The 27,224-nt window shown below is 49.5% G+C and overlaps 1 protein-coding gene across 14 annotated transcripts in view; it reads left to right on the forward strand.

Annotated features, from left to right (window-relative positions):
- The window catches only part of BTRC (beta-transducin repeat containing E3 ubiquitin protein ligase), a 144,426-nt gene that overhangs the window by 107,119 nt on the left and 10,083 nt on the right, over window positions 1-27,224 (forward strand). For 13 of the 14 annotated variants that reach the window (XM_059730219.1, XM_059730220.1, XM_019499221.2 and 10 more), the window contains 9 exons: window positions 841-1,072; window positions 6,575-6,761; window positions 9,720-9,816; window positions 11,135-11,272; window positions 11,793-11,911; window positions 16,125-16,374; window positions 16,793-16,911; window positions 23,099-23,209; window positions 25,880-25,958. In XM_059730219.1, the coding sequence (XP_059586202.1) occupies window positions 841-1,072; window positions 6,575-6,761; window positions 9,720-9,816; window positions 11,135-11,272; window positions 11,793-11,911; window positions 16,125-16,374; window positions 16,793-16,911; window positions 23,099-23,209; window positions 25,880-25,958 (1,332 nt within the window). The remainder of the gene's footprint in view (window positions 1-840; window positions 1,073-6,574; window positions 6,762-9,719; window positions 9,817-11,134; window positions 11,273-11,792; window positions 11,912-16,124; window positions 16,375-16,792; window positions 16,912-23,098; window positions 23,210-25,879; window positions 25,959-27,224) is intronic. The other variant, XM_059730221.1, reaches the window with a different exon arrangement.

Below are 27,224 nucleotides of genomic sequence, written 5' to 3' on the forward strand. Positions count from 1 at the left end.
AAAAAAAGGATGGCCATTTCCTTTACTTAGCATTAAATAAAAGCAGCTTGCTAATCAGTGTGGGAAAGCATAGGCTTCCCAGGTAATAGTTAATTTTGCTAGGGACAGGGATTGTACTTCTAGTGCAGCACTCCCACTTCTGTTCTCGTTAAATCATTGAAAAGCAAAACTTCACCTTCCTGCCGTTAAGCGATGGAATGAAGTGTCACTTTTGTCATGTCCCTAGAGCCCTTCTTCAAAACCAGACTGTGCTGAGCCCTTCTGGCAAGATTAATAGCAGAATCAAAAACTAAAACCTTTCTGCTGGCTTTGCGTGAAGTGTAGGTGAGCACCAAATGTTTGGGGCGTTTTAACGCATTTTGCCATATATACTGTCTACCCAAAACTATCGCTATGCAGTTTCCTCTTATCTATCTTGTGCATTTTCTATTAATTGTAGCAGTGGTCCATTGTAGCCCTGAAGCAAATACTTTAGAGAAGGAACAAAATATAAATGCAGGCTTCTGTGGTGCATTGAAGTAGCGGATAATGGTAAATTAGAAATCTGTCTGCACTTTGCTGGCTGGAAAATGTAACTAAAATTTGTTTGTATTGAGCTGCCACTCTTGTCTTCCCATCTCATCATCGTCCTTTGTGTGCGGCTCCACCGCGAACAGCTGTACTGTCCTCCAAGGGTTACAGGCGTCCGTGGCCGCTTGCAGACTGACAGCAGCAAATGGGATATGCAGACTCAGCCAGCTTCACGCGCAGGAATGTTTTTTCCTTCTGTTGTCTTCCAAAAAAAAAGATGATGAAGTAGCCCAAGGTTCATTTCATGTGTTTCCTTCTTTCCTTTCCCAGACAAAACTTGCCAATGGCACTTCCAGTATGATTGTGCCCAAGCAAAGGAAGCTGTCCGCGAGCTATGAGAAGGAGAAGGAGCTCTGTGTCAAGTATTTTGAGCAGTGGTCCGAGTCCGACCAGGTGGAGTTTGTGGAGCATCTCATCTCGCAGATGTGTCATTACCAACATGGACATATCAACTCGTACCTCAAGCCCATGTTACAGAGGGACTTCATCACAGCGCTACCAGGTATTCCTGCAGGACTGGGGGAAGGACTCTCCATCTTGTCTTTGAAAGAGCCGTGGCATTTGGCTCCCTTTGATACTGGGCCTCCCTGGCTGGCGAATTTTCTCCTGGGAGATGTTTTGCAAAGCAAGTGGCAGGTCCTTGAGTGAAAGGCTCTGTAGGAGTGCAAAGCAGTAGTAATATTTCATTCAGTACTTCTCCCGCTGTGATTGAAATACGCTGTAGATCTTGCCTGTATGTCAAGGGCGTACATCACAAGGAACAGAGCACGTGGCTGGGCTTCTGATGTATGCCTGAATAACAAAACTTTTAAACATTTGAACTGCCCCTTATCTTTGGTGTCTCTTGGAGCTTTTCTTTTCCATTCAGAATGGACCCCTCATTAATAATCTTTTCCTGTAGCCACTGATTCGAATCTACTAGTTGCCCCCAGTGAAGAAAATATAGCTGAGTAATAAGTGGAAGTGTTAATCTATCGATATTTTGCACCTCTCTCTGTATTGCCTTTCATCTGTAGATTTTGATAACAGTTTTCAAATACCTGAAGGGTGACTGAAGAGAGGATGGAAATGGGTTTCTCTTTGGCCATAGGGGACAGTGGAAGTCTTAATTTATGGATATTTCGCACCTCTGTATTGCCTTTATCTGAATATTTGGACAACAGTTTTCAAATACCTGAAGGGTGATTACAGAGAGGATGGAGTTGGGTTTCTTTTTAACCACAGGGAACAGGCCTAGGAGCAAGGGCCTAAAGCTGCAGCAGGGGCAATTGAGGTGGGACATTTGGAGGAACCGTCTGACTTTGCAGGCAGTCAGGCACTGGAGCAGGCTGCCTGGAGAAGTTGTGGGCTCTCCATCCTTGGAAACTTTCAAAAGCAGGTTAGACACTTCCCTGGGATGGTTTCGGCAGGGATGAATCTGCCGTGAGCAGGGGCTGCACCTGATGAACTTGTAAGGCCCCTTCCAGCCACACTGGCCTGCGATCCAAAGAGGTAACGACCTTCATTTGTGGTCAGGTGCTGTGTTGAATGGGGGTCCCTGAAGTAGCTAGCGGGATGAAAGCACTGTACAGACAGGTGTATCACCACCCCTGCAAGGTAGGTACAGGTTTTGTCATATGAGGACTCTGAGATGCTGACAGATCAGTGACCTGCTTGAGTTTGTGACAGGACCTTATCCAGAACCCACGAGTTCCTGGCTTTCAGCCCCGCTCTCAGTCCGTTGAATCATGCCTTCAGGGGAGGCAGCAAATTGCAATTCCAGTTGTTTGGTTTCGGGGGTTTGGTGGACCGGCAGGGTGCTGCAGCCTTTGTCGCTGGGCTCCTAGAGAGTGGTTATGTTGCACGTGACCTGCTAGGGTGCCGCAACCGAGATAGCCATGTTAGCACATCACTCGGCTCCGTCTTTTTAGCCTTGATGAGAAGCAGGGTAGATTAACCCAGCCAGAGTGCCATGCGAACCCAGCTGTTTTATTTCAGGTACCCAGGCTGGCTGGGATATCTCTGCAATGCTTTGCTCTAGATAGACGTGCCCTTAGTTGGAGGAAAAGATCATTTGGAAGAATTCCTCTCGCACCGTGTTTGTCCAGGGGAGAGCCGCTTGGGCCTGTGTTGCTTCTTCACACCAAGCATTTGACTTCTTCCAAATGGATTTGTCAACATGAGATGATAATGGAAAAACGTGGTTTTAATTGCACTTCTTACAAAGAATAAAAGCATCGTGGGAGCCTTGCTATGAAGTTAAATATGTAAACTCTCCGGATTTTATAATCTCATTGTGCCCAGTAATCAAATGGCTATTGTAGACTTGGAAGGCAAAAAAAAGCATCTCAGTAGCATCTCAGTTCTTGTAAGCACTTGCACTGCATTATTTTGTAGAATAACAGAAAATGAGGGTTGGAAGGGACCTCAGGTGGTCACATCTAGTCCAACCCCCTGCACAAAGCAGGACCAGCCCCAACTACATCATCCCAGCAAGGCTTTGTCTACCCAGGTCTTAAACACCTCCAAGGATGGAGATGCCACATCCTCTCTGGGGAGCCTCTTCCGATGCTTTACTAGCCTGCTAGTGAGAGGTTGGAGGAGATTAGCAGTGGACCAGAGTAGCACTAGAACCTGCGGAAGTGTTCGATTACCTAAACGTAGGGAGCAACGAGCAACTTCTCCATTGTTATAGTTGCAATACAGTTCCTGCTTGAAGCATAAGGTTTTCAGTCTTTTCTTAGGCCTGTTCCATCAAACGAAGGCTTCTTCACCTCCTGTTTCACACACACAGCTCACTACAGCTACCTTTTTCTAGAAAAAAGCTGGGCCAATAGCTGAAGTAGCTTCAGAGGGATATAAAAATGTCTCCGTAACCCACTGCTCATCCATGTTCTTTACTGCACATCCTTTGCGTGACAGAGATGCACCTTTTAGCAGGTAGGAAGCACCTTTCTGTAGCTGAATGGCATTTAGGCAGACAAGGTTCTTTGGGTAAAGGTGATATATTAGACCAACTCACATAGTTGGTCTAATAAAAGATATCTTTGCCCAAAGAACCTTGTCTGCCTATGTCTTTGGACCAGCACAGCTACAACCCGCACTCTTGTGAATGACATTTAAGTATTTAAACAACTGTTAGGGAGCTGTGCATTTAAATAATCCCTATGCATCCATTTGCACGTTTGCAAAGTGCACATGGCCTTAAGGTGGGAAGCGAGCGGCAAAGAGTTGAACAGATGTCAGGTCTCTTTAGAGGTGCAGGAGCAGACAGGCCACCTCAGGGCAGGGAAGGGTTTCCCGGAAGGAGAGAAGAAAGTGAGGCTCTAGGAGGCTGCCTGTGAAGGAGGTTGGTTCATCTCTGGGCAGCTCGCAAGAATGGTGATCACTTTTGTCTCTGGACAGTTGGTAACCGCTTTCAGAAATCCCAGGAAATGCTTTGGAGAGGAAAGAGAATGCGTTAACCTGAAATCGTGGCCGTGTCGGGTTATCTGAAATAAACTCAAGCTCACACGCTGCGTAGCTTCTTCTGAAACAGAAATGCTAAAATGCTTAGAAATTAAATTCCCGTTCCACTTCCGATCTCTCTCAGCTCACCATCCAAAAAAACCACCCCCACGTACCACCGATACCCTGAAAGAGTTCAGATTCCTGTGCAATTCAAACCACCTTATCTCTGTCCCTGAAGTCCTGACCCAAAAACCTCAAATCTCTGGGAACACTTACATAATTCATATACAATACATGCATTTCTCTCACAAGGGTTTTATGTCTGAAATAAGTGAGAGGTGTTCTTTGAACTCAAGGAAAACACCCACTTCTTTGCCACGGTCTTTATTAAACCGGCGCTAAAATGGAAGAGAAGTGGCTCTGGCACCGTGAGACGTTAATTGCATTTCATGTGAATTTATCAGATGATTTGGTAAAAGACATTTTTGTCTTTGAAGCTCTGCTGCTGATGCTCTAAAATGAGTTATGCCCTTTTTTGGAAACGAGAATTAGCCAATTCAATTTGTAACCATGCCGCTTGCTGAAAACAGAATTTGCTCGCTATAAGACCACTTCTGTGCTCCTTCCTCCTTTTCCTCAAGCCAAATTCCAGCAAATCTCAGACTCCTCCACAGGGGTGGGCATGGGATAAGCGCCATGCGGTGCGCTTGAATACGTCTCCCATCTCGCTGAAGACTTCAGGCCACGGGAGTGCAGCCCCAATTCGCCTTTGGTCCCTGGAAAGGAGTCTGCCTAAGGAGGGTTGTGATGTGTTGGCAGAAGTGACCAGAGTTGGGGGGGGTTGTCCATTCTGCACCGCTCTGTTGATTAAACAGAGGACTGCAGCCCCCAGAGCTGCCAGTCCAGTTTCTTTTACAAACACTTCCTTTGAAGTTTTATGTAAAAGCTGTAAGTGTATTTAAAATTGTATGGTCATGAGACTTTGCCCCTCCATAGACAAGAGATGGTGGGCCTCTTTCTCCTTGTGGCATCTGGTGCCCCTGTTTGCCCGTCCCTCAAGTGCTCGGCAGTAGAGAATCAGGCACAGCCTGCCGCCCAGTTGTTTCTCTGCAAACAGCTATTTCAAAGTTGAGGATTTTCAGAAAAGCGGCGAAAGAAGACAGAGCGAGCCAGGCTTCAGGATCTCGTTTGCACGCATGAGGAGCTGATTGGGAGATTCTTAACGAGCAAAGAGAAGAGCACATCGTGTCTCCTGGAGTCAGGTCAGAATCAGCTGACGTGCGCCTCTCTCCATCTGCGGAAGGAGAGGCATGTGACTCAGCCCGTCAAAATGCATTTACTGCTTCCTCCTCCAGCATTGCTAACGAGCGGAGCTCCATCTTTGAGGCTGGGCTTTTAAGAGTAAGAAAAGAAGTATTTGATCCCACACCGGATGTGTAGGGGTTTTCATTATGGAGCAGATGGAATTTGCATGTCATGCCAATCTGCCATGCTTGGTCTTTTCTCGGGCAGGGCTCGATGCCCGGGGGACGGCGGGTTCCCTTAACTGTGGTCTCCATAAAGCCTCTGAAATGTGACCTGCGAGGAGAAACAACCTTCTGATGGTGGCCGTTTCACTTGTGAATTAGGACAGCGGCCAAGAGCAGCTTTATTAGTGCAACATCCTGTTTTGTAGATGCCTGATTCCTCTGAGGTCTTTCTGCCGATTAGGCGTGAGTGGGTGGTAGTGAATTTTGAACTCATCCGGTTTAAGCAGTACAAGCCGAGCCCCTTCCCCCCAGACTGTATCTCAGCCTTATCCTGTTATATATCTATCAGGTCCAGCGTCCTTTCATTTGTCAGGTATCCAGGTTGCAGCCGTATTGGTCCTCTCATTTTTCACTCCCTTGTCTCGCATTTTGCTCCAGCGTTGTTGAAACAAAGCGACTCTTCTGGTTTTCACGTTAGGAAATAATTGCAAATTATACTGTTTGGGTGCATGTCTTTCTCCACCCACAGAAATAAATGATACCGGCAAACCTGCTTCACTCCCTTCAGTCTCTCTCTCCTTCACTATATCTCCCCCCGTGCATCTGCATATCTTTCCCTCCCCCATGTCTAAAAGTACCACTACCCTTCAGGGTACACATTGGGAATATATATTTTTTTTCTTCATTACGTTTAAAAGCTACTTCTTTAGCAAAAACAGCTTTTGAGCCGTTGGAACACAAGAACAGCTGTAGCAGCGAGATGAGAAATGGTCCTAATATAGAGATATTTTGGGGGCTGCATCGCTGAGTTGGAAATGCCATCCGTAGAATCTCCCCCTAGTGCTAACCCATAGAAATAGATTGGAATGACTTCTTGGATTCTTTATTATTTTTAATGTCTTGTTGTGTTTTATCCAAAAGAAGTTGGGAGAACGTGTTTGTTTCTGAACTTAGCAGCAAATACCCTCCCGTACCTACCTTTTGTCCAGGTTGGCATACAGAAGGCTGGATAGGCAACGGTAGGGAAGACCGTACATCTTCGTGGCATGCAAGGAGGGTCTGCCCAGTGACTAATACCCTCGTTCTTTTTTTTTCCCCCTTCCCAGCTCGGGGATTGGATCACATTGCCGAGAACATCCTGTCGTACCTGGATGCCAAGTCGTTATGCGCCGCCGAGCTGGTGTGTAAGGAGTGGTACCGAGTGACATCCGATGGCATGCTGTGGAAGAAGCTTATCGAGAGAATGGTCAGGACGGACTCGCTGTGGAGGGGGCTGGCGGAGAGGAGAGGATGGTGAGGGACCTGCCTCTGCAGCTCTTCCTTACCCATCTAGGACAGCAGGCGCTGTGTCTTTAGTGCCGCGTTCGGACTCGGTCTCTAGCATCCTGAAGTGTAACACTGGCTTCCAGTCTGCCGTTTGGTTACAGCAAACTCAAAGGTTGGGGAGAATGGGCTTTTGGGGGGGACGCTGCAACCCATTTTGGCCATTTCCCCCTTCCCCATTGTGTTGGCACTGCACCACGGCAGTGATATGCAGGGTGGACGCCGGGTGCCCAGCCTGCATCCCTTTTTTGTATTAAGCTTCTGTCTTTGCCTAAGAGGAGCACCAAACAAGTCAGCAGTTCAGAGCAGAAAAGCATTTTTCAGGGCGGGCGCTGGGACGCGTGTGGCGTGAATTAGTATTTCCTGATAGGTCTGTTTGTTTTCCTCAGCACATTTTCGCTATTAGATATCCGTTTAATTCTCAAACTGGAAGCCGAGGGTAGGTACCGCAGAGGATAGGGGACTTTGGAAATGCAGATAGATTAGTTAATAATCAGCTGGAATAGCCTTAGCCGAATGTGGGTCTTGCTCAAGTTTGAAACTGCTCTGCTAACATTTCATTAGAACTTTCCCTCTCTGGGGTAAGCCCTTTAATACATAATTTTCTTTTCCAAGGGTGTCCCTAGGATGTTGGCAGCAAGAAAGCTGGGTATGAATATTTCATAAACAAGATAAAAGTGACAGCTCAGGCATTTTAGTTGCTATTAAAAAGAAAAAGATACAAAGTTGCAAGCCGAAGCTCTTATGCGTTTTGAAGTTAATTTTGTTATATTGTTTGCCTCTGATTATAAAGACGAGTAAATCATGCTTATGAAACGTCCTTTAGAAACAAACATTATGTAGATCTGCTTCCAGTCACGTTGCAGCGATCGGGAGCGCAGCCCTCGCCCCCGCGGCTGTTAGCTGCAAATGCCGGGGGGAGACTGGAGAAATCCTGCTTCCGTCTCCAGATCTATATTGCTGCCTCCATTGCTGGTCACATCGATAGTGGATGTGTCCAAAAGTCAATTATAAAATCCAGCTTTTCATCCTGAAGCCCAGCCAGCCACGCTCGCGCTGCTTCCCCGAGGTGGTATGGTTACCTGGGTGTTGTTTAACTCGGCTTCTGGAGTGATGGAGATCCCAAGGCACGGGCTCCCATCGAGAATACCCTCTGACTGGCTGCGAAGGGCTCTCCCCAGGCACAGTGGAGTGATGGAGAAAGGCTAGCAAGCAATATCCAATTTAATTGGGTCTCTGTCATATAGAGCTTTATAGCTTGTAATCAGTGCTATGAATGGCACAGGGAAGTGAATAGGTGGACAGTTCAGAATGATAGATGACTGGTGTTATTTGCTCATAGCTTCTCACTTAGCTTCAGCGCATGGGCCGCTGGATTTCTGCACTCGCTTCCTGGTGCCTGTTGCAGGAGAACCCAAACTCTGCCCCACAGATGTTGACCGCAGTGACAGCTTGCTAGGAAGCAACACAGCCATATGGATTGGCCCGTGTTTTTATAGAAAAGCATATTATTTCGTTTTAAAAAAAATCCAGGCACAGTTCACGTCTGTCCAGATAGCTGAACACGGTATCCTGCCTGAGTCTGCCAGTCATCACCACCTGCAGGTGACAGAGTGCCTGTTATCCTCAGCTCATAATACCGAACTCACCGGGGAGACTGTGGAAAGACCAAGCAATTCTTTGGCTAATCCACAAACAATTAATTCCATGCGAAGGCCGTCAGAGGGGTGACTGTCACCTTCCAGATCGTGATGCAGGCTTTCTCTCCTGTGAAGAGCACTTGCACTTCGCAGGAGCTTCCAGTATCCCCTAGTAAGTCTGTGAAACATCAGTTTTCTGATCCGTCGCTCTCCTGAATGCCGTGCCAGCATCCGCCTGCTGTGAATGGGACCCATGAGCACAACTACCTACTTGCACACATGTGCACATTCAGGGGCTTGAGAACTGAGACACTTTTTTTTTTTTTTTAAATCCCTGAAAATTCCCAAGCAGAAGCCAGTTTGGCCTCAAAACTTGCTTGAAATTAATTTGCCCGTGGCGTTGAATAGGCCATCCTCCTTGTGTGCCCATCGGTTGCTTGTACGGGGCTGGATTTTCTGTCAGCACGTCTAAGGCACAAGCCCTCAACTTGGTTTCAAGGTGTAGTGAGCGGAAGGGCCAGGAAAGAGATGCATGTGGAGGTTTGGAACAATTAATTACACTGTAATGGAGCAATGGAGGGAGGAGCAGAGAGCTGGCCCAGCATAAACTCCGTGCCTCTGATGCCAGGATTACACTCAGAGGCATTTGTGCCTATCTCCACTTTGCGAGGCACGTTGCCAGGCAAAGCAGCAGTTAGTACGCCCATGGTGGGGTTTACTAGCTTCCACACCGTGTTTGGTGGCTTCTTAACTTCAGGATGAGGAATTAAAGTTTTTTACACAGCGGGAAGTGATTGCCGTTTACGGGATTTTTTTGTAGCAAAAATCTAGCTTGGGATCTGTGTATTCCAAATCGGGGTTGAAACGAGGACGGGAGCCACTGATGAAACAGTGCTTTCCCAGAATCGAGTAGCGGCAGTAAAACGTCCACGAACCAAAGCAGATGTCAGTCCTGCCAAAGTAGCTTTCAGCAGGTGACAGCGTGGGGGTCCCTCAGCTTTCTTAGTTTTCGTCCCTCGTGGACTTTCTTTTAAAGGCCACGTGCTATAGGGAACCAAACTGGGGCTATACGAGCCACTGTCGCCTTCCTCTTAGACGAAAGCAACTCCTGCCCTGTATGTACAACACGTCCCCTTTTCCTTTAGTGCCTGCTAGTGTCCGTTGAGGAATCTGCCGGTACTTGCCATCGTGCTCAGGTCAGATGGTGCCCGAGCTGAACAAGCCATATCCGAGCGCTAGTATGTCCCCTTTGCCCAAACCTGCTGCAACCGTGTTCCTTCTCTTCCAGGGGACAGTATCTATTTAAAAACAAGCCTCCCGACGGCAATGCCCCACCCAACTCCTTCTATAGAGCACTTTATCCCAAAATTATACAGGACATCGAGGTAAGAAACACAGCTTTATTTTGTGGTGGGCTTTTGTTAATCTTTCTGATTTTATGTTAACGTTCCCCGCATCCTCAAATCAGTGTGAAATGTTGGTTGTGCTATGCACATGATGTGTGCAGAACCCCTGAGATCAGGGGCTCTTGGAGGACATTTTGTGCTGCCTTCCTTCCTCCTCCATGTGAATCAGGCTATTCTGTCAGACATGTTAACACTGAAGCTGGCCACGCTTGTGATGCCCTAGCAGCAAATGGGCAGAGTTCATGGCTTTTTTCTGGTTCGGTTCCATAGCTTTTAACCCAGGGCAGAACATGTGAGACCTTAGTAAGTTGGCAGAGGCCTTGTACAGGCATTCGGTCTCTCCTGGGGGAGCCAGTGGCCTCCCAGGAGAAACCAAGAGTGTCCAGATGTTCTAGCTTCTTCTCCCAGATTAAAAATGGCTGCTCCAGGAGTAAAATAGCCTGGGAACAACCAGGGTTAAGTCACTCCCAGGAGGGTTTCTCCTGGGAGAGCGAGTGTCTGTGCATGCCATGAGTTGAATCTGGGAAAGAACGCGCTGTTGGAGACAGCAGTCCATAGGGCTCGTAGTGAACAGCATCAGACACGTAGCACTGGTGCCCTAGATATAGTTGTGTGCAAGGTACCAACTCCTGTCTGTGCTTGGCTCACTTGCAAGAGAGGTGCTCAGGTGCTAGGGCAGCGATTCTCAACCAGGCGTGCAAATACGATTCACAAGCTAAACCCAGTGATTTCAAATAAGAATCCATAGCATCTAAAAAAATGCTGCCCTGGTGGGGTCTTCCTGAGTTCCTTGCAGCAGAAAAATTGCTGTATTATTTTTCCAGCTTTAAAAAATGAGTGAAAACTAAGAGCTGGCATTTTCCGAGGGGTGCCTCAAGTCTAAGGAGGGCTGCTTTGTGTCTAACGAGGGGTGCTTTGAGCCGAACAAGGTTGAGAGCTCTGTGCTAGGGTGATTGGGGTCTGCCCCATTACACAGTGACTTTTGTTCTCTTCAGAGTCCAGAAGGATCCACCGGATCTAGAGACATTAGAAAGCTCTCATCCACTTTTCCAGGGAGCAATACAAGCCCTTTTGCCGCAGCCTGTTTTCCAGCGCTTTGTGCCATGCTAAGCAGCCGTAGCCAGAACTCTGCCACCATTGCTGCTCCCCTGGGGAGACTGCGTTGTAGTCTAATGGCCCTTTCTGGAGGGAGATGTTTAAAAGGAAATATTTTCTCTAATTAAAAAAAAACAACCCAAACAAAAAAACAGCTCCATGATTTATTATTGCTGTTTTTCTTCTCTCATCCCCAACCCAGACGATCGAGTCCAACTGGCGGTGCGGCAGGCACAGTTTACAGAGAATCCACTGTCGGAGCGAAACCAGTAAAGGGGTTTATTGTTTACAGTACGACGATCAGAAGATAGTCAGTGGCCTCCGCGACAATACCATCAAGGTGAGCATCCCCCGGGGCGGCAGTGCTGGGGCGGGGACAGCCCGCTCCGGGAATAAGGCTTGTGTCCTCTTTCCGGTAAAGGAGGGAGCAGCTGCCCAGAGACTTCCTTAGACAGCTTTCCACCCTGGGCATGCTTTTCTTTGGTGCTGGTAGATAAACCTCCCTCCAGAAATGTGCATCAATCTAACTTATCTGGCAAGAAATGCTCTGCCTCCTTCCAGAATGGACTTTACTGGCAGCATTATTGGTCCTCCAGTAATTACAGGCTACCCCTGTTCCCTGATGAGAAGGGTAAAGCCTGTATTCATATTAAAACCAGAGATATTAAGAGTGTTTTATCTCTCACCAAAGCGCCTGTGGAATACAAAGTGCGTTCCTTGCCACTAAGGAAGTTCTGTCTGCAATATGGGTAAAACACTCGGTAATAAAAAAACAAAAGAGCCAGCCCAGCAACATGCATCGTTTACCCAGTGATGAAAATCTTACTTAACAAGCTGTTTGTGAACGTTGGCTGTCCTAGATCTGGGATAAGAACACGCTGGAATGCAAGCGCATCCTGACCGGACACACGGGTTCTGTGCTGTGCCTGCAGTACGACGAGCGGGTGATCATTACCGGCTCCTCTGACTCGACCGTCAGGTACGTGCTTCTGCGTTTGACCCTCGCAGTCCCGCTTCACCTGGCACTGAAAAGGTTTCAATTAAACATGCTCCGTTTGGCTGTTTTGAGGATGTGGTTTGCAAACCTTTCCACCTGAGAGCGCCTGGGTCACGTAACAGCCAGTGTCCCCTCGAGCTGTTGCAGCTACTGAAGGGAAAGGGTTAGTTCAGGAAGGGCTAGGGGTTTCTAAGATGGGCTAGGGCGACCGTTCTGCATTTGACTAAGATTCTGTTTAAAAACAGTGGCTGAAATTTTCCAAGCAATACAGAGGGTTTCATCATTCATCTTCTCTTAATTTTAGCAGATTTGTAGCCAGGCTGCCAGAATTACCCAGATAATTCTCTCAACCCAGTGTCCTCATCACTGTGTCTGCATGACCTTGGTCATTGTGTCCCCACCAAGGCCAGACTGATGCATCAGAAGCTGTTCTCCAGATGTGAAAGTCGCTAGTCCTAGGTCAGGAGGCCAGTGTCCATAGCTGTAACCATTGCACTTAAGGAAATTAAGGCCTGTGCCATGGAAATGCCTGTGCTTAGGGACTCAGTGTATTAAGCTAGCATGGGACCCAGTCTCCCCGTGGCAGGGGAAGAGGGAAGGGTACCTTGGTTAGGGGATTGGGGTTCTCTCTACTGGTAGGGCTCTGCTCTACCCTGAGTCTGAGCCTTTCCGGCAACAGTTGCATCTGGGTTCCTGTTCGCATGGCTGCAGCCTGCTGAGAGCTGTCACCCAAGCTCATTTTGAAATCGTAGTGAGAAGCCAATAACTCTGCAATCCAGCTCTCGCCCATGGTGTTACACAGTCTCATGGCTCTGGGAGGTCTGTCGGTTCCTGCCATGCGTACGAGGCCACAATTTATGCCGTGTGTCTCCAGGAGATCTGGCTGTAGAAATGAATCAGCACGGAGACGGGGTGGGACTGCACTGTGCTAAACACTGACTCACAAAGGAAAAGGCTGAACTGGGTGAAAAGCAGTTGTCAGTCTCCAGGCCATAGCTGGCGGGCCAAATTGGAGGCTGGCTACTTGCCCAGAGTACTTCATTTCCCTTTTGTATCTATAAATACGTCCCTGGACCCCCCGAGGCACGCTGCAGAGAACTCTTTAGTCTTGATGAGGAGGAGGAGGAGGAAGGCTCGGTCCAGTTCTGCCAGTTGGATGTATGGACGAACTCTTATCCCTCCTGTCCCCGGTTTCAGGGACCCCCGTGTCCGGGCACATCACTCCACCTCCCTCCCCTGCTCTGTTTGGCAGCCCCATCTGCACACTGCTGATTTTCTAATGGCTCAGCTCTTTTGTCTACAGCCCTCGCTCCTCTGCATACTGCAGGCAGAAGTCTCTGCGCTTTCCACCAGCCGTCCATTTTAAGCCTGGTGTCTTTCTGCATAGCCTGCAACTTCATGATGGCCACATAATTGTTTATGCAAAAAGATAGCTTACCTCCTCTCTCTGTCCTGGCCATCGCAGTGGTGATCTGATCCACCAGTTCGTACGCCACTATTAGATTCTTGCCGGCATTTGTGACTGATGCCTGAGATTCATACCCAGAGCCCCATTGCCTAGATGCTGGCCCCTGTGCTCTGTCACCTGCAATAAAAAATAAGCTATTTGCAACGTGCACACACTCATGAACCCCAGGGCTACTACAGAAAGCTTCACGCTTTCCAGTAGCTAAAAAAGGCCCCCATGCTAGGCTCTTGCCGCCCCTCCTTCAGCTGCTGCTCGGCTTTGCTGCCCCTCACCGCTTCCAGAGGCCTTTGGGAGTCGCATCCCAAAGCAGTTGCTTCCTTTAATGGAGTGGAGAAGCTGAAGCCGCGTCCATGCCACTGCTGATGCCACATCCACTTGTTCCCACTCAGGACATGCCAAACTCTGAAAGAGGGGCAGTGTGGCAGCTCAAAGCAGCACACAGCCAGAAGCACAGCCAAGCCGGGGGGCCTGGGAGCGGTTCTGGTGCTCAGAGCCACTCTGCACTAGCTGCATTTCTTCCTTTCCAGGATTTGATTTGCATGTGGGCAGGTCGTGCAGCAGGCCTGGCAGGGCCTGGAGATGTTGTAGGTTTGGCCTGGGGGACCAGAAGTTCAGTGATGGGCGAATGCAAATTTGGCACAGGCAGGAAATCATGGGCGAAAGGAAGGGAGGAGAGGTGAGGAAGGGCACAGAAAGAGTCCAAGGCAAGTGTTCCTCGCTTCCCTGGCACTGATGGGTAACAGGGTGGAACAGTGCTCTGGGGTTATTTCATCAGGTTAAGGTAGGGGTGCTCAACCTCCAGCCTGTGGGCCAAATCCAGCCGGCAGAGCCATGGCATCTGACCCACGGAGCTCCCCACAGGTTGGGAAATTTGGCAGTGGGGGAGCTGCAGCAGTTAATACTGCCACTCCTTTCCACTGCCAAATTACCAACTAGATGCAGCCAGGTTGGGCCAGGTCAAACCCTCTTCCACCACAGGACTGGATCAGGTCCAGGCTGCCTCCCTACCCCCTCCATGTGGCCCGATGGGACCCCACCACACCTGCCCCAGGTGCCGGATCAGGACCATCAGCCAGATCCAGCCTGCAAACAGGCCAAGCACTGCCCATTCATCCCACTGGAGAAAAAGGTTGGGCCCCACTGTGTTAGGGCATGCTTTGGGAGCAGCGGGCATGTTTTGTGACTGCACGCTTATAACACAGGTGTCTGAAGGATAGCATGGTAGGTGCTGCAGACAGGCATGCAAGCAGAGTGGGGTTTGCCGGGGTGGGACCGTAGAGATGTACTTTGGGCCTAAAAGAATGGGCAGGATGAAGGTGCGACTGTAAGATTGGTCATGCATCTTATTTTTCCGTAGCGTTTCCAGAGGTAAACAGAGGCAGGGGAAGCACATTTTGGCCTGTGATGGAGTCGGCTTTGTTGCTGGACTCTGCTGCTGTTTAAATGTCCCCTGGGAGCAGCGACTTCACTTTCTGGCATGGGCAGAGCAGGTTTTGTCCCTGTGGAAGGCACCAAATGGCAGGTGTCTCTGCGTTTTCAAAGCAGGCTGCCTCTGAGGCAGCAAAGGTGCTCCGGTGGGTCCCGCAAGGGTGAACGGTTGTCGGCAGGCAGTCTTCAAGCGGTCCCCAAGACGCCGAGGCAGCCCAGCTTCTGCGGACTGGAGCACACAAAGCAGAAGGGCCAACGAGACTGGAGCGCGCAACATAACCGTTTGGGTTGCACAAAGACTTTTCTCCCCTCCCTGACATCCCTGCCGGTTTTAATTGCAAGCTTCGTTAAGGGAGGAGGGACTCAATTTCCAGAGTCTCTTGCTATTTGATGATGCAGCCGTTATGCCGCTGGAGTTTAGCATAGCTGGGGCTCAGGGCATGATAGCGCCACAGGAAACCTCTGTAAAGAAATTTGCCTTGAGGTGAGGAGCTTGGCAAACAGGATGCAGCAAAGGAACGTTGTCATTTTTTTTCACTTTAAAGTGCACCACACAAAACCTAGGAGCTGCTTCCATTGAGCAGGTACCTGGATTTTTTTTTTTTAACTACAAATGATCCTTGGAGTGTAATAGGCTATTCGTATTCACAGCAAATTACCTGGGAAAACTCTGTGCACCATCCACATGAATTCCAGGAATATAGTTGTTTAAGTACAGATGTGCACAAGGTAAATGCTCTGCCTCCATTAGGACCTGATTCAACCTCGTTATATCGCTCTTCACAGGCCTGTTTGGGTTCGTTCAGAACACAAAAGCATGGTCTGATCTTCTCCTGCTGTCTTAAAACTATCTGTCTTGTTGACAGTCCCAGCAGAGAGAGACCAAAGATTAAACAGGCCACTTCAAGTGATCTTGCCTCTCCCCTGCAGGTCAAGGAAAAGATGCCTAGATGAGATGTGCGCTGCAGGCTTTGATAACAGGGAGCTTCAGTCTCCAGGGCTGTCAATCTGGTACCTTCATCAGCACTAAATTCACTTAATTATACAATGCTTTATTCCAGCTGGGTTGTTTTATGGCACTAACTGCATTGCAGGTTTTTGGCTGCCGGACTCCTTGAACGTATTGGTAATCAACAGGTTTATAGAATACGTCTCCCCGTAATATATTCAGTAGATTCTCAATGTAGCTCAAGTTAAATGCGTATAATACAGCCAGAGATATTCTCTCTCTTGTGTTCTGCTGAAAAACCTGACGTGTTCTTCCCTCCACCCCAACCTCTCACTTGATTGTGAATCCAGGGTATGGGATGTCAATACAGGCGAGATGCTGAACACACTGATTCACCACTGCGAAGCAGTGCTGCACCTGCGCTTCAACAACGGCATGATGGTGACGTGCTCCAAAGACCGGTCCATCGCCGTCTGGGATATGGCGTCTCCAACAGACATTACCCTGAGAAGGGTCCTGGTCGGACACAGGGCCGCCGTCAACGTAGTGGACTTCGATGACAAGTATATTGTATCGGCGTCGGGTGATAGGACTATAAAGGTGAGAAGTGACAGAGGCTTTTTATTATTAACCAAGAGTAATGAGCAGATCCCCCAGAACATACAACTGGGATGTTAAAGCTTAGGAAAAATCCAGTTCATAAAGTGAGGCTCGGGTTGAGAGTGCTGAGACTAAGGGACTAGCTTTGATAAAATTCAGTGTTAAAAAAAAAAAAAAATCTCCTTTACAAGGGACCTAAACTATTAAGTGTTGAAACCCATAGCCAAATGTCATTGGAAAGGCAATTTTCTCTCTGTTAACAATAACATCTCGAATTTGACTGTGACCGCAGCATCATAGCTTTGAACCTGGCGGATGTACTCATTTCCCACACAGCAGGTACCTGCTTCTGTTAGTTACCACTTAATAATTAGTCCCTGTGTGGGGTTTTTTTTTCTTCCCCCGCTCCCCATCACAGGTCTGGAACACGAGTACCTGCGAATTTGTGCGCACCTTAAATGGACACAAACGAGGCATCGCGTGCCTGCAGTACAGAGACCGGCTCGTGGTGAGCGGCTCCTCCGATAACACCATCAGGTAAGGCAGGCTTCCGGCACAGCGCTCTGCACACGGTCGTCTCAGTTCACGCCAAGGTCATTGTCTTAATTCCCTCGGTACCTGCAGACACTAGATAACCAGAACGGGCTGTGCCAGCATCTCCTGGAATTGTGCTGCCTCTGATGCTGAATGCTATGAACTACTGAAGAGGGATATTGCAAAGCCTTTATTCTGCATTGTCTTTAATCCTCAGCATCTCAGGGGCACAATCCTAATCAACGAGTCGGGTTACTCAGGCAGTTTTGGTGTGCGAAGAGCTGGCAAGTATCACTTCCTGCGCTGTCCTCTTGTGATACTTTAATTGGGCTGTGTGTCTAGTTAAAGGGTCAGATTTGCAATAAGAGGCGTTTAATCCTCCGCTGAAATCCTCCTGAGCTCTCGCCAAACTCCTCTTGTGGTACTTGGCATCTCGTAAGTTTGGAACAGCTGGTGAAGAGCGTGATGTTCACTTTGCTCCCTCTTGCACTTTTCGGGCTGCCCTAATAACAGGCTCAGACGTAACCCTTTTCATGCCAAGAGCTGGGATTGTCTCAATCCATCGTGCAGCTGCCGGTAGGGGAACGTACCTGCTGATAAGGGGCTGTTGAGCAAACTGGAACGGGAACCTAAATTATGCTAAGTGGTCAGATTATGCAGTTGAGAGCCAGGGTTTTCCCCATCTTAACTTCCACCTGCTGCTTTATAGGCGGACTTTTCCCCTGCAGGTGAAACTTGGAAACAAAACCGATCTGCTTCCAGTCCTCTTGTCACTGCTGTGTACTGACACCGCCGTGTGCCAGAGCACCTTCCCCCACTACAGCCTGCTTTTTCCCCTCTGTGAACCCTGCAAGGAAGTGATGCTTCTCTGCATGACATCACAGAGCAATCCAGCCCAGGCCCGCCAGCCAAATTCTGCTGTCTGTCAGCTTGACGGCATGACTGAGTGAAAGGGAACAGCTGGGCTGAGGGAGCACCATCTCCCTGTTTCTTTGAGAGAGCCAAGTGGGAGGTTATTAAGTTGCATTGTTCCTATTAAATGACCTTACATATGGCGAGAAGACTTTGCACTTGGCATTAGGAAAAACTGTTCTCTTTGTGCGGTGCCATGGATTTCAGCTCCAGAAAGTAATTGGAACAGAGAACAGTTAAATATTACAGCACTTAGAAAACTACCTAAAATACCGCTTGTAATGCTCAACGAAAATACATGTCCATACAGTAATAATTTCATAGATTTCATAGACATTCGGGCTGGAAGGGACCCCGGAGGGTCATCGAGTCCAGCCCCCCGCCCCAGGGGCAGGGGGTCTGCAGGGATCATAGGATCCCGGCAAGATAAACATCCAAATGTGTCTTGAAGGTGTTCAAAGTGGGTGCTTGAGCCGCCTCCGGCAGCAGTCTATTCCAAACCTTGGGGGCTCGGACAGTGAAGAAGTTCTTTCTTATGTCCAGCCTGAATCGGTCGTGGTGGAGTTTGTAACTGTTCGATCTTGTCATCCCTTGGGGGGCTCTGGTGACTAGACGTTCCCCCAGATCCTGATGAGCACCCCTGATAAACTTGTAGGTGGCCATCAGATCACCCCTGAGCCTGTGCTTTTCCAGGCTGAAGAGTCCCCTGGCTCTCAGCCTGTCATCGTAGGGTCTCCTTTCCTGACCTGTGATCGTGTGCGTGGCTCTCCTCTGCACCCTCTCAAGCTTCTCCACATCCTTTTTGAATTGTGGAGCCCAAAACTGGACGCAGTACTCCAGCTGCGGCCTCACCAAGGCCGAGTACAGGAGGAGAATGATGTCCCGAGATTTGCTTAAGAAGCATCTGTGGATGCAAGCCAGCGTTTTGCTCGCTTTACTAGCCGCAGCATCGCACTGAAGGCTCATGTTCATCTTATGGTCAACCATGACCCCCAAATCCCTTTCATCTGTAGTGCTAACCAGCGTAGCACTGCCGAGCCTATAAGCATGCTGCAGGTTTTTCCTCCCGAGGTGGAGAACCTTGCATTTTTCAGTGTTGAACACCATCAGGTTCTTGTCCGCCCATTTCATGAGCCTGTCCAGATCCTCCTGGATCGCCCTCCTGTCCTCAGGTGTGGATGCTTTACCCCAGAGTTTGGTGTCGTCGGCAAACTTGGCCAGTCTGCTTCTGACACCAACGTCCACATCGCTGATGAAGATGTAAAATAGTATAGGCCCTAGGACAGAGCCTTGGGGGACCCCACTGGTGACCGCGCACCACGACGAGTGGCTCCCATCAACCACCACCCTCTGGGTCCGACCGCAGAGCCAGTTCCCCAGCCAGCAGATGGTGGTGACATCAAGGCCGCAGTTAGCCAGTTTAGCCAAGAGGTGATCATGGGATACCAGATCAAAGGCTTTTTTAAAGTCGAGATATACAACCTCGATCTCTTCCCCCTTGTCCAGGTGATAGGTCACCTGGTCATAAAAGGAAATGAGATTGGTCAAGCAAGACCTACCCACAACAAACCCATGCGGGGTATCCCTCAGGATATTGCCTTCAGCTAGTCTGTTAAGGATGGCTTCCTTGATAACCCTAAAGAGGAATACAATTACTTTTAGGCTTACACTGAATGCAGCCCCTAGTCGACAGATAACTCGTGCTAGGCTTTCACCCGAGGTTGGCAGTGAATCTTCACCAAACCCACATTGGGTCCTCCTGAAGGCATGGCGTGAGGTTTACCTGTTCCTTTACCCTGTAGTTCTTCCTCAAACATTGGCTGAGGGTGGGCATCTATGGGAGGGTGGTAAAAGGACAGGTGACAGTCTCCTCTGCTGTGAGTGGAGGGTTTGCTATTTAGTTTCTACAAATCCAAGTCCAAAGAGTGCCCAAAATAACAAGGAAATTAGGGTTTAATGCAGCCTGTGGAAATCAGTGATTGGGGTGAGTATTCAGGGGTTATCTTCAGTAGCTGCAAATCAGCCCAACTCCTCTCCCCTCACCATAAGTAGACAAATTTATATCTACTAAATAACCAGCACATCAAGCTTAACTAAGGCATTTAAACCCCCACTCTCAATATAATCTTAATATCTGAGCCTCTAAGGTCAGAGTGTTTTGTTGCTCCAGCCAAGCTGTGGAAAGGAAAGCAGAGCTGGGCATTCAGACCAAAAAAATGAGACGAGTATGCACCAAGTTAGAAGAAGGAAAGGGATCCAGGCCATTGCAGCAGCATCAATTTTTACAGCATCATAGAATCACAGAAAAGGAGGGTTGAAGGGACCTCAGGAGGTCACATCTAATCCAACCCCTGCTCCAAGCAGGACCAGCCCCGACTACATCATCCCGGCCAAGGCTTTGTCTATCCGGGTCTTAAACACCTGCAAGGTGGAGAGTCCAGCACCTCTCTGGATAACCTGTTCCAGTGCTTCACCACCCTCCTAGTAAGAACGTTTTTCTTAATATCCAACCTCAACTTCCCTTGCTGCAGCCTGAGCCCATTGCTCCTTGTCCTGTATCTGCCCTCACTGAGACCAGCCCAGCTCCATCCTCTTTGCAGCCCCCCTGCAGGGAGGTGAAGGCTGCTATTCAATCCCCCTCGGTCTTCTCTTCTGCAGACTAAATCAGCCAAGTTCCCTCAACCTCTCCTCACCAGTCCTGTCCTCCAGCCCACAACCACTTTCATTGCCCTCCGCCGGACTCTCTCCAACGTGTCCACATCCTTTCTGTAGTGGGGCCCACAGCTGGACACAGGACTCCAGATGTGGCCTCCCCAGTGCTGAATAGAGGGGAAGGATCACTGCCCTAAATCTGCTGGCACCGCTCCTGCCCATGCAGCCCAGGATGCCGGTAGCCTTCTTGGCACAAGGGCACACTGCCTGCTCCTGTTCAGCTTCTTGTCCCCTGTCCCCCCAGGTCCTTGTCCGCAGAGCTGCTGCCCAGCCCAGGATTGTCCCCTCCTCAGTGCAGGACTTTGCACTTGTCCTTGTTGAACATCATGAGATTTCTTTTGTCTCAATCCTCCAACATATCTAGGTCACTCTGAATCCTAGCCCTACCCTCCATTGTATCTACTACTCCCCCCAGTTTGGTGTCCTCTGCAAACGTGCTGAGGGTGTGCTCTGTGCCATCTTCCAGATCGGTAATGAAGGTACTGAACAAAACCAGCCCCGGGACCAACCCCTGGGCACTGCTCTTGATACCGGCTGCCAGCTAAGCATAAAGCCGTTGACTACTACCCCAAGGACAAAGGGTCTCTCTTTCAAGGGTCTGCCAGAGTTCTTGGGTTAAAGTGGTCTCTGACTTTCACATCGATCAACCTGCCAGTTTTCTTCAAACCTCATGCTTCCCAAGCTCTTGCTTGAGCATTCGTTTCGGTAGAGCCCCCATCCAGCACGCGCTGCTGTCCGTGAGTCACTAGAAGGGGACAGTCACTCAAAGGACAACTCACATTTACTGACCCCACGATACCCGTGGCTCTTCAAGGTGTACTATCCATCTATATTCCGTGAACCAGCATCCTTCCTCTCGCTCCCAGAAAGTCTGTCAATCAGGATCCAGGTGAAGCAAAAAGGGTTGTAGCAAGTTGTAGCCAAACGGTACTGCAAGTAACAAAGCTGCAAGATTGTAGCAAGTCGTAGCAAAACTGGATCCAGTTGTAGCAACATCAGTTGGTGTGCCCTTCAGATCCTCAGCTGTGGGGCACAGGAGGGCATGCAATGGGTAGCCTTCTTGTATACCGTTGTTCGTGAAGACTTCCATCTCTCGCACGTAGCATGCCTACAGACCATACGTGGGAGATATAGGGATAGTGTGTGCCAAAGAACCAGTTTCCTTTGAGGTAACTGCTTTTTATCTTGAGTTAAGCTGACAAAAATGGATTTATTGCAGGAGGTAAGGATTTTTTTTGCGGGTGATATCTTTTTTGTTCTGAACAATCTGCATAGTAGGTTACCTTTTAGTGGATCAACTATGTACTGTATGTTACCCAGCTGCATAGAAGAGATCACCCACAAAAATCCTTGCCTCTCTCGTGTATCTGGGACCATCACAGCCACACATCACCCCGCCGCTACCAGAAATGGAGTTATTGCAGCTTCTCCAATACTTCTAAGAGGCCTCTCAACTTAACATCCATGTGAAAAGTGCTTCTATTTTCAATTATTCTCCCAAGATAAAAATGCTCCTTCAAGAAGTCCTGAGCTCTCTTCTGTTTCCATACGGTATTGGGTGAGGCCAGTACTGGAAAGCTGCATCTAGTTCTGGGGGCAGCATTTTAAAAAGGACTGTGAAATATTGCATATGGTTTAGCGAAGACGTGTAAAAATGTTTGGAGCAGAAAACATGCATAGGAGTAAGAGACTGGAGGAGCTCCATCTGTTTAGCTTTGCAAAAAGATTAAGAGTTGGCTTGATTGTGACATATGAGTATCTTCATGGAGAGGATTGAAAGTCTCTGTGGCTCTTGTTATGCTTCTCACCACTAGATTAATGTCTGGAGGTTTTAAACAGACACATTCAGCTTAAAAATATGACAGTTTTTTCCCTGTGGAGGTGATCAGATCATTGGTGCAAATGATCAGGTTTTGGGGGGGATTTTCCTTCCCTTGATGTCTTTAGTTTAATAGTTGGGGGCATTTCCAAGCATACCTGAGTCAGGCACAAGTTATTGGGCTCAATGCATGGAGAACCTAGTGAAACTCTTTGGCTCGTATCACACAGGAGGTAAGATTAGATCATCTAATGGGCCGGTCTGGTCTTAAAACATTTACATTGCTGAATCGTTCCCCCAGCAGCTCTAGGCACTAAGACAGCACAGCTCGCCTCGGTGGGGAGCGTCCTGCCACACTGAGCTCTTCTCAGGTGGCAGGTGTCCCTTGGAGGATGGATGTGCTTTGTAGCAGGGGAGCTTTCTACCCCTCACCAGAGCTGCCATGTGATGTAGCAGGGTGGGAAGCAGTGATGACCATATAGTGTCCCAGCTTTGCCCTTTGCCAAGTCCTCTGACTTCCTTCTGCCTTAGCAGAAGGTGACATAACGGGGTCACCTCTGAAAACCACATTGCAACTGAGCTGCAAAAGGTGGAGAGTTGTGAGGGTCCTAAATGCAGTTAGTACCTTCCTTCCTTGTGGGTTTTGTTATCTTTGTCTCCAAGGAGCCGTTGATCAATAAAAGACCAAACGCTTCCACGAAATAAGTCGATCTTCAGATGTTCTCTCTGCTGCTGCTTCTCTTGCAGGTTGTGGGATATCGAATGCGGGGCATGCTTACGAGTCCTGGAAGGCCACGAGGAGCTGGTGAGATGCATACGCTTCGATAACAAGAGGATAGTCAGTGGAGCGTACGACGGGTGAGGCTGCTGGACTGCACCCCTGAGCCTCCATCCCTGTCTTCTCCCTGCCCCATTACCTCCGATGGGACATTAGTGTCCTTTGTCTGTCCCGCCATTCTTCTGGCTGATTCGTGCAAAGCATGTTAGGCTTTAGACCTGCGGGCCAGATCCGGCCTACAGTGCCATGTCATCCAGCCTAGTTGTACCACTCTTCTGCCTCCAAATTTCCGAACCCGTGGGATCCCCAAGCCCTATCTGCTGGATTGAGTGCCCAAGCCCAGACTACAGGGCTGGGCAGGGGTAGTTCTGGGCCCCACAGCCCACTCCCCATGCACGGAGGGTATCAGAAAGATGTCAGGTCCAAGGGGCCTAATCCCAATGGGAGGAGGCACTGCCAGGGCCCAATCCTGGCACACAAGGCAGGGAGGGGGCACTGTCAGGCCCCAGGACCCGATCCTGGCATGCAGGTCTCTATCTGGTGTGCAGACCAGCCCTGCTCCACTCATCCTGCCCACTGCTTTAGATGTCCTCCTGGTTCCTTCGTCCTTGTTTTGTGTGGAGAGAGTTGTGTGTGCTCCTCCAGGTGCGTGTGGTAGATCCGTGCAGAGCCTGCTTGTGCGTGAAGGGCTAAGGTGGATCTGTAAGATCTAGCATCTTGTTAACGTTATAGTGTTTAAAACTGCTGCTGCTTGTCTACAAATCTCACAATTCCTGCACATGCGTTTTTCCCCTCTGTCTGCCACTCGGAAGTAAGTGCTTTCACGGCTGCTGCTCTGGGAAGAGTAGCAGCCCTGATACAGGATAGCTTCCTACACAGCAGATCCAGAAGCAGCTTGCGTCTTCCATACAGTCCCCATCTTCCAAATTATTGCAGGACTCCCAAATTGTTGCCAGTCATTTCTTCCTCCTTGAGACCCTAACCAAAGATTTCTGCATCTCCAACCTAACCAGCTATCAGCAACTCAAGAGAGTTGCCCAGCTTCATAGCGAAGTGGATCCATGCATGGGTTTGGAAAGTGGAGCTACCTTTTCCTCCTGCTGCGTGTATTCTGTTTTCTGAAACCCTGCATCTCCACTGCTTCACAAGCTGAGGTCTTTGGTGGAAACTACCTGTGCCTGCCAATAGCAGCAGTTTGGTACTTAGCACCAGTAGAGGTTCAGCTGTCAGGTTCTTAACTACAGCCTGCCCGCACCTCAGCAGAAAGGAGCAGGCCCGTGTCAGTCAAAGAAAGGGAGGATTCACACTGTAGACCAGTGTGAGACACACTCACACTGAGACACACCCAACATTTTTGAAGTCGTAGCAGCAGCCCCACTTGAGAACTGCTGTTGTGCTCAACCGACCTCAGTGCTTCTCAACCGGGTGTTGCTTCCTCCAGGTAGAACTGCCCAGTGTGTCTCGTGCTCAGCTAAACCAGGAAGGTCATGTGCATCTCTGTTCCCAGGAAGTGTAGGCAGACTGGGAAGGGCTACAGCACAAGCCAGCTCTCCAGCTTGCTTTAGGGTTACAGACAACGTTACTGAGGGGCACGTGTGATACTCTCGCTGCACACTAGACTGTTGTACCTGGACGCCAGTACTGCAATGGCAGTGACTGCATGGGGTACCCCGAGGGGGTCTCGCGGCACCCCAGTTGAGAGCAACTGCCATAGACACAAAAGCCAGGGATATGCAAAGAGCTCAGTGTGCAGTAAAAGAGGGCAGGGGCTTATTGCAAGTCAGCTGCACTTCAGTAAGTGCCCACGTGCACGCTTTAATCTTTGCTAGAGACACGTCTGTTCTAGGATGTCCGAGCTTACATAGCAGAACCGATCAACTGCAGCATGAGCCACTTTAATTATCTCGCCCACCGCACTTTCTGTGTGCTGTCTCATTCGTTTAGTCTGGAGAAGAGAAGACTGCGGTGGGAGGGGGGGAATTGGATCACAGTCTTCAAATACCTGCAGGGTGATTGTAGAGAGGATGGAGGTGGCCACAGGGGACAGGACTAGGAGCAACGGCCTAAAGCTGCGGCAGGGGGAATTAGATTGGAGCTGAGGGGGAACTTTCTGACTCTGAGGGTGGTCCAGCACTGGAGCAGGCACCTAGAGAAGTGGCCCTGGAAGTTTTCCAGAGCAGGTTGAACAGACACTTGGCTGGGATGGTTTAGGCAGGGGTGATCCTGCCACGACCTTCTGAGGCCCCTTCCAGCCTGACTCTCCTATGAACTTATCCCACGGGTACAGTAGCCTTCACTGAGAGACATAGAGTTATCACTAGTTGCCTTTCCTGTACATGGGGTAAGAGCACTCACATGGGCAGTTAGCCCAGAGCAGCCGTTGGGTGGCAAGTCCCTGCCCTCTGGCACCACATGGTAAATTGTTTGTATGTCTGTGTCCTTAGACTCTTTTTTCAGGCAAATAAAGGGCTTGATGAACTATATTACATCCACTCACACCTGCTCTCTTGTCCCTCGTTTTACATCTTTTGGCCCATTCACCATAAACATGTTACCTGCACCCCTTTTTCCCCCTTAAGATAAGCGAGCTTTGCCCAAGAGAGAGCACCATGTCTCATGAGCAGAAGCACTCACCTGTACTTCGCGAGCCGGGTGCATTGTCTGAGCTGTGTTACGCATTTACCTTCTGGTGAGCACTTGCTCTTTGCTCTGTAGCAAAGTCACAAGGTTTGTCTCTCTTTCCTCCCTAGGAAAATTAAAGTGTGGGACCTCGTGGCTGCCCTGGACCCTCGCGCCCCAGCAGGGACTCTCTGTCTGCGAACCCTCGTGGTAAGAGTTTTTGGTTGGGGGGGGGGAAGCTGGGGTTGGGTTTGTCAAGACTTTGTTGGGCCGTGGAGCCTTGAGCTGGTTTAGACCATCTGCAGGAGCTCTGATCCAGCCAGCAGGCCCGAAAATGTCCAGGGCCCAGAGGCCAAACTGAGCCAACACAGCTGGCGATGGGCAGTGAAGAAGGTAAAACCATGGGAGGGATCCCAGGGCACCAGGAAGGACTTGCCCCAGCCAGCTCTTGGTCAGACACCGTGGTTATCGGTCGTAGCACTGGGAAAAGTGCCGCATGCCCCGCCACTGAGGGGGTCAGTTTTATGGCCTCTTCGGTGACATGGGCCCCTGTAACATGAAGCCAGGGCAGTGTTTCTGGGCCAGCTCCAGGGCCTTCTTCACTTCTAATATTTGGCGACGATGGAACAATGACTCCTCCCATCAGCTAAGGACCTGACTTCACGGGGGGGAAGATGTCTTTGCCAGGCATGACCTTGGATTTCACGTAGCATATGTGCCTCTGGTTGTCCCAGGAGTCTGAGCCTTCCTCCTCTCCTGCCGTCTCCCAGCTTGTGACTGCTATAGGCAGTAGAGCATTAAAAGGTGGGGATTAGACCTCAGGGTGCAGGGAACTCCCTCCATTTTTCTTGCTGAGTTTTGAGTGACTAACAAAGTCCAGGTCTGGGTTTCGTCCACCCCCATGTCTGCCTTGCTTGGCAGGGCAGACTTCCTGCCCTTGGTTCTTGCAATGAAACGTCTCACCGCCCTTAGCCGGGGGAGAGCAGACACATCAGCTTGGCTGCTGTTGACTTGCCCCGTGTTGGAAGCTGAAGCCAAGGGCAGGATGGATCACAGACCCTGACCCCCTTGCCCCCAGCCTTGGACCTTGCCTGTTGTCACATCGCTCTGTCTACCACGGATGCCCATTGCCAGTCTGGTGGTGGGAGAAGGGCTCTGGGGCAGACCTGCTCTCCTCTTGCTCCCACTTTTAGCATTGAGCCACATTGGCTGTAGGGGAATTTCATAGATTTCATAGACGTTAGGGCTGGAAGGGACCTCAGAAGATCATCGAGTCCAGTCCCTTGCCCCAGGGGCAGGAAGTCAGCTGGGGTCAGAGGATCCCAGCAGGATAAACGTCCAAATGTCTCTTAAAGCAGTCCAGAGTAGGTGCTTGCACCACCTCTGGCAGCAGTCTGTTCTAGGCCTTGGGGGCTCGGACAGTAAAAAAGTTCTTCCTTATGTCCAGCCTGAAATGGTCTTGGAGGAGTCTGTGAC

Source organism: Alligator mississippiensis, chromosome 6, assembly GCF_030867095.1.
Source record: "Alligator mississippiensis isolate rAllMis1 chromosome 6, rAllMis1, whole genome shotgun sequence".
In the NCBI taxonomy this organism is placed as follows: domain Eukaryota; kingdom Metazoa; phylum Chordata; order Crocodylia; family Alligatoridae; genus Alligator; species Alligator mississippiensis.